We start from the raw sequence: 5,372 nt of genomic DNA on the forward strand, positions 1-5,372 counted from the left end.
GTGGCCTTCAGCTCGCGCGACAACGCAGAATCGCCGAGCAGAAACTGATAGCCAAGTTCCGCACGCGTGAGTACGGCGTCAACCGGGACCTTGGATTCATGTCGCATTATGTTCACCCCCCACCATCTGGCCTGGGCTTGCGAAACCCTTTCCTGGCTTGAGACAATTCACACCTCTTTAACCTGTGATTATCCCTCTCTCCAGTCGCACCTTCTGGACCTGTAAAGACTTAATTACCTGCAAAGACTCACATTCAAAGTATCGCCTTGCACCATTGACTTTGTCTATATATGTGTTTCTGGAACCCACCTCTTCATTCACCTGAGGAAGGAGCTGCGCTCCGAAATCTTGTGATTCGAAACAAACCTGTTGGACTTTAACCTGGTGTGGTAAGACTTCTTACTGTGCTCACCCAAGTCCAATGCTGGAATCTCCACATCATAGCTGCTTTTTGAGGAAGAGAGTTCCAGAGACCCCCTACCCTCTGAAAGAAAAATATTTTCCTCATCTCTATCTCAAATGAACGACCCCTTATTTCTAAATAATGACCCTCTAGTTGTAGATTCTCCCTCAAAAGAAAACATCCTCTCCTATTCACCTGCCAATACCCCTCAGGTTATTATATTAGGCTAATAAATCTTCTCTGCACTGCACTAAGGTATTTACATCCTTCCTTCAATAAGGAGACCAATACTGTACACAGTACTCCAGATGTGGTCTCACCAATTCCCTGTACAACTGAAACTCAACCTCCTTATTTTTGTAATCAATTCCTCCCACAATAAATGATAAAATTCCATTAGCTTTCTGAATGACTTGCTCCACCTGCATAACCAGCCTTACCATTCATGCACTAGGAGTCCCAGATCCCTCTGCATCTCGGAGCTCTGCAGTCTCTCCCCATTTGACGATCAGCTTTCCTGCCAAAATGGACATTGTCACTCTTTCAACGAGTTAATCTCAATACTGCATCAAAAACCATTAACCACCGTTTAATGGTTTTAATGCAGTATTGTCAAAATTTGTGAACTTACTGTAACCACTTCGAGCTGTGACAGCAAGGAATACTGTGCTCTTGTGTAACATCGTCAGAGAAACCAGGAACAGAAACTCAGTCACGGGGACCCAACTATTCTGCAGATTATTACAGAGAAATATTAAGGGGAATTGTTGTGAATGTCACAGAAATTGGCAGCTCTCCAGATAAAGGGCGGGCTGACGGACTCGAGACTGGGTGCTGCATTGGGAACGTCCTCTAGATTTCAGAGTCCAAGGTTTACTCTGTGGAATATAACACAGCGAAACCAGGGCAGTGGAGAGAGTGAAACAGAACAGATCCCTCGCTCACTGGCCAGGAGTGGAATATCATTCTGTGTGGAGTCTGGACATGGGGACACCGAGTCTGGTCTTATTCCTGCTCTTTCCAGTCCTCGATCCCGGGATAGTGCAGGGGAAAGTGATCCAGGATTTGAGCAAATGCGACTGGTTCTTCCAGGGCAAGGTGCCACCGCAGGGATTCGACACTCAAAACCGGGTCAAAATCTGCCAGAGGTACAAGAACCACTATCACTTTGTGACCCTGTACCGGACGGACCTGCGCATCCCGGTCTACTCCGCTTACAGGTTCCCCTGCACCTTGGGTGTTGTTAAGAGGCTGAGACCCAGAACATGGTTTTATGAGCCACAGGTAAGTGATTGTGACTGAACGGTTCACCTCGTAGCAGAGACAAGCCCCAATCGCTTTGACCTCCACAAGACAATCACAATGAGCATCATTTATCACTGAGGTTTCTGACATTCCTCCATGTTGTTGTTTGGGAGGTCAGGTTGGGAATGAGAATTGACAGCTTAGTGGAAATTCTGCTCTCGTTTGTCGCCAAGGCAAATACAGTTGGAGTTTTACTTGCACTATTTTATTTGTTGGCAATTTACTCTAAGAGTATTTAAAATTCTGGAAGGAGAGAGAGAGAGACTGTAAGAACCTGAATTTAGAGAGTGCCCTTCACCCCATTTGGTGGTTCTCAAAGCACAAACCAAGATCCCACAGGCATCCCGACACCGAAGGGTGAGCTTTGAACTCACTTCAAATTCCATTACTACACAATTAGGATCATCGGAGTAGGCAAGACGCTAACCACTGATCCCAGGGATCTGAGCATCTCTCTCTCACTATTCACACGCTCACTGACAGGAGCTAAAATTAACCTCAGTTTGAAGTTTGACTGACAGGCAGTGAGCGCCAGTCAGCACTTAAAAAAATATATAATGGCTACCAGCAACTGGAAGGAAATGGAACAGTCAAGGTTGCAAATTGCCTCAATAGAGGAGGAAAGCTAAACATACAAAATAATGTAACCAGGTTCAGAAGGGCATAGTATTCCCCCTGAATCCACTTAATCTCTCTCTCTCCTTTGAGACACCCCGTCACTGGTTGGTCACCATCCCAATATCTGTGTGGCTCGGTAAGAGTATATTAGAAAGGGCAGCACGGTGGCACAGAGGTTAGCATTGCTGCCTCACAGTGCCGAGGTCCCAGGTTCGATCACGGCTCTGGGTCACTGTCTGTGTGGAGTTTGCACATTCTCCCCGTGTTTGCGTGGGTCTCACCCCCACAACCCAAAGATGTGCAGGGTAGGTGGATTTGTCCCTTTATTGGAAAAAATGAATTGGATACTCTAAATTTATTTTATAAAAGAGTATATTAGAAAATAAGTGATAAGTCACTGCCATTAATCCCCATTTTTTTTGAGGCCATGGGCTGAGAACGTCAGGTTAATGTGTGAAAGGGGGGATAGGTTTGTTGGGGTTAATGAGCTTTCCCTCCCGTTCATTTCTGACATTGTGACTATTTCCTAATGTGTTATTTTCTGCTGGTTTTAGATTGATGATCTCCACGCCTCGGCTGAAATGATGAGCAGCAACGGGACTGCCAGCGACCATCAAGCAGTGGATGCAGATTACCTGCATTCAGGATATGATCGAGGTCACCTCTACCCCTATTCCTTTAATCGGAAAGAAAGTGCCACAGCTACCTGCACCCTCACTAATGCAGTCCCGCAGACGCACGAAGCCAACGTGAACTGGGCAAAAGAGGCAGAATCTATTGTTCTCCACTTGGCAAAGATATGCTACAATTCCAGCCGCTCCATGTACGTCGTGACGGGTTCAGCCAATTCCACCAACATCAAGCTGAAGAACAAGGTCATGGTGCCCGAGGTAGCCTGGACCGCCCTTTGCTGCACCTCCCCGCCCCACCGGAATAATGACCCCTGTCTCAATAACAAAGTGGGCCCAGGGGGGGAGAACGCGCTGACGTACGACAAAGACTTTTCTGCCGCCTTCAGGAAACGGATGCAGCCAGAAGAGCCCGGGGTCAGACTGACCGTGAGAGAGCTGCAGGAGCAACTGGGAGTGGGCAAGATGTTCGAGAGTTGCAGAGGAACGAGTGCCGAGGATGAGGCAGAGACCTTCAAAGAGGTCACTCTGTTGATCGAGGGAGAGATGCTCGCAGTTAACAGAGGGGATTCCCTCAGGAGATGGTCATGGGTACTTACAGTTACCTGCTGTCTCCTTTTGGAGATGGGGCTGAATTGGTTTTAGTGTCCGAGGATTGTCACACTCGACGTGGGTTTTCACAATAGTGACACTTGAGTGTCACATTGTTAAACACAATGACTCAGACTCTAGCCAAACTATTTGACTGTTTCCTCAGATCCCCGCGCGATCTCATAATTTGTCACACTCAGTAATAGGGCACAGTAGAGGAACAGGAAGAGGCCATTCAGCCCCTCGAGCCTGTTGTGCCATTCAATTATCTGACGGCTGATCTGTGTCTCAACTCCATTGACCCACTTGGTTCAATCCCCCTTAATACTCTCAACTAACAGAAAACTATCAACCTCAGCTTTCACATTCTCAATTGAACCCCAACTTCATCAGCTTGTTTTGGGGGTGGGTGGAGAGAGAGTTTCAGATTTCCAGTACCCTTTGTAAGCTGGGAAGTACTTCCTGCTTTTACATCTGAGTGGCCTCGGTCTAATTTTAATGCCCCCTTTTTCCTTGTCTCCCCAGATCAGATGAATACACAAAGTGGAGTAGACCATTCAGCTCCTCAAACCTTCTTTGCCATTTGATAAAGCCATGTCTGACCTCATGTTGGCCTCAATTCTACTTTCCTGTCTCCTCCCCTTCCCTTGTCAATCTAAAATGTATCTAACTCAGCGTTAAAAATATTCAGTGACCAAACCTCCCCTTTATGTTATTCTCTAAGTCTGAATAAAGATTGTAGACTTCCAGTTAACACAAATACTTTATTCAGAGGGTTCGTTCTGTTTCCAGAGCTTAACTAGATATAATACAGTCAAGAGGTATGACCAGTGAAGCTAAGGTAAGCTGCCAATGCTGAGCTGTCTCTGTCTGCTGCTGCTGCTCACTAGCCCTGTGTTTCTGAAAGGGGCGGATCCTCCCTTGGGTCGGGCCCTTTATACCTGTCTGCGGAAACCGCTCCGCCGCGGGCCTAGCCCCTCAAGGTGAGGGCTTGGCCCCTAAAGGTGCGGAGAATTCCGCACCTTTGGGGCGGCCCGACGCCGGAGTGGTTCCCGCCACTCCATTACGCCGGAACCCCCTGCCCCGCCGGGTAGGGGAGAATCCCGCCCCCTTTCAGAATCCACCCTGTCAATTATTATACGTTTCAATACGATCACATCTCATTCTTCTAAACTAGACGAAATAAATTCACTCCAACAAATCTATCAACTTCTTTAATCATCTTGAACATCTTCTATAGTGAAGAGAATGCTGCCCTTACAATCTAACTCTATTGTGCTCTCTCTGTCAACATTTTCTTCCTGAGGTGCATTGCCTAGAGCTGAACTCTAAGTTAGTTCTATCCAAAACTATATAGAAATCTAATATAACTTCCATCCCTTCGAGCCACGTTCCTTTGTATCTGTTTGAGAAAGGGCAGCAGGGTGGCACAGTGGTTAGCTCTACGGTGCTGAGGACCCGGGTTCGAATCCCGGCCCTCGGTCACTGTCCGTGTGGAGTTTGCACATTCTCCCCGTGTCTGCGTGGGTTTCACCCCCACAACCCAAAAGATGTGCAGGATAGGTGGATTGGCCACGCTAAATTGCCTCTTAATTGGAATAAATAATTAGGTACTCTCAATTTATTTTTAAAATATCTGTTTGAGATGGCGAACATAGCATTAGTTTTTTTCAATTGTTTAATTTGTGCCCGTCCTCTACTAACTTGCAGTCATTTCTTGTGTCAATTCCTAAATCTCTTTGCTGCTTTGCAATTCCTGGCTTCTCGTCTTGTAGAAAAAAAATAATCCAATCAATTTTTCCTGAAAATGAAATGAAATGAAAATC

At 46.5% G+C, this 5,372-nt stretch overlaps 1 protein-coding gene across 1 annotated transcript; it reads left to right on the forward strand.

Annotated features, from left to right (window-relative positions):
• The first annotated feature begins 1,310 nt into the window (after window positions 1-1,310).
• LOC140427785 (endonuclease domain-containing 1 protein-like) lies at window positions 1,311-4,495 on the forward strand. The gene is made up of 2 exons (XM_072513442.1): window positions 1,311-1,687; window positions 2,881-4,495. The coding sequence occupies exons 1-2, from the start codon at window positions 1,388-1,390 to the stop codon at window positions 3,598-3,600; spliced, it is 1,020 nt and encodes a 339-aa protein (XP_072369543.1). The 5' UTR covers window positions 1,311-1,387; the 3' UTR covers window positions 3,601-4,495.
• Window positions 4,496-5,372: the final 877 nt, after the last annotated feature.

Source organism: Scyliorhinus torazame, chromosome 1, assembly GCF_047496885.1.
Source record: "Scyliorhinus torazame isolate Kashiwa2021f chromosome 1, sScyTor2.1, whole genome shotgun sequence".
NCBI classification, from domain to species: domain Eukaryota; kingdom Metazoa; phylum Chordata; class Chondrichthyes; order Carcharhiniformes; family Scyliorhinidae; genus Scyliorhinus; species Scyliorhinus torazame.

Bases quoted from the DNA above. Each gene is read 5' to 3' on its own strand.
- LOC140427785 (XM_072513442.1), top strand. From the start codon at position 1,388: ATGGGGACACCGAGTCTGGTCTTATTCCTGCTCTTTCCAGTCCTCGAT. The intron at 1,688-2,880 runs GTAAGTGATTGT...TGCTGGTTTTAG, and splicing joins CATGGTTTTATGAGCCACAG to ATTGATGATCTCCACGCCTC.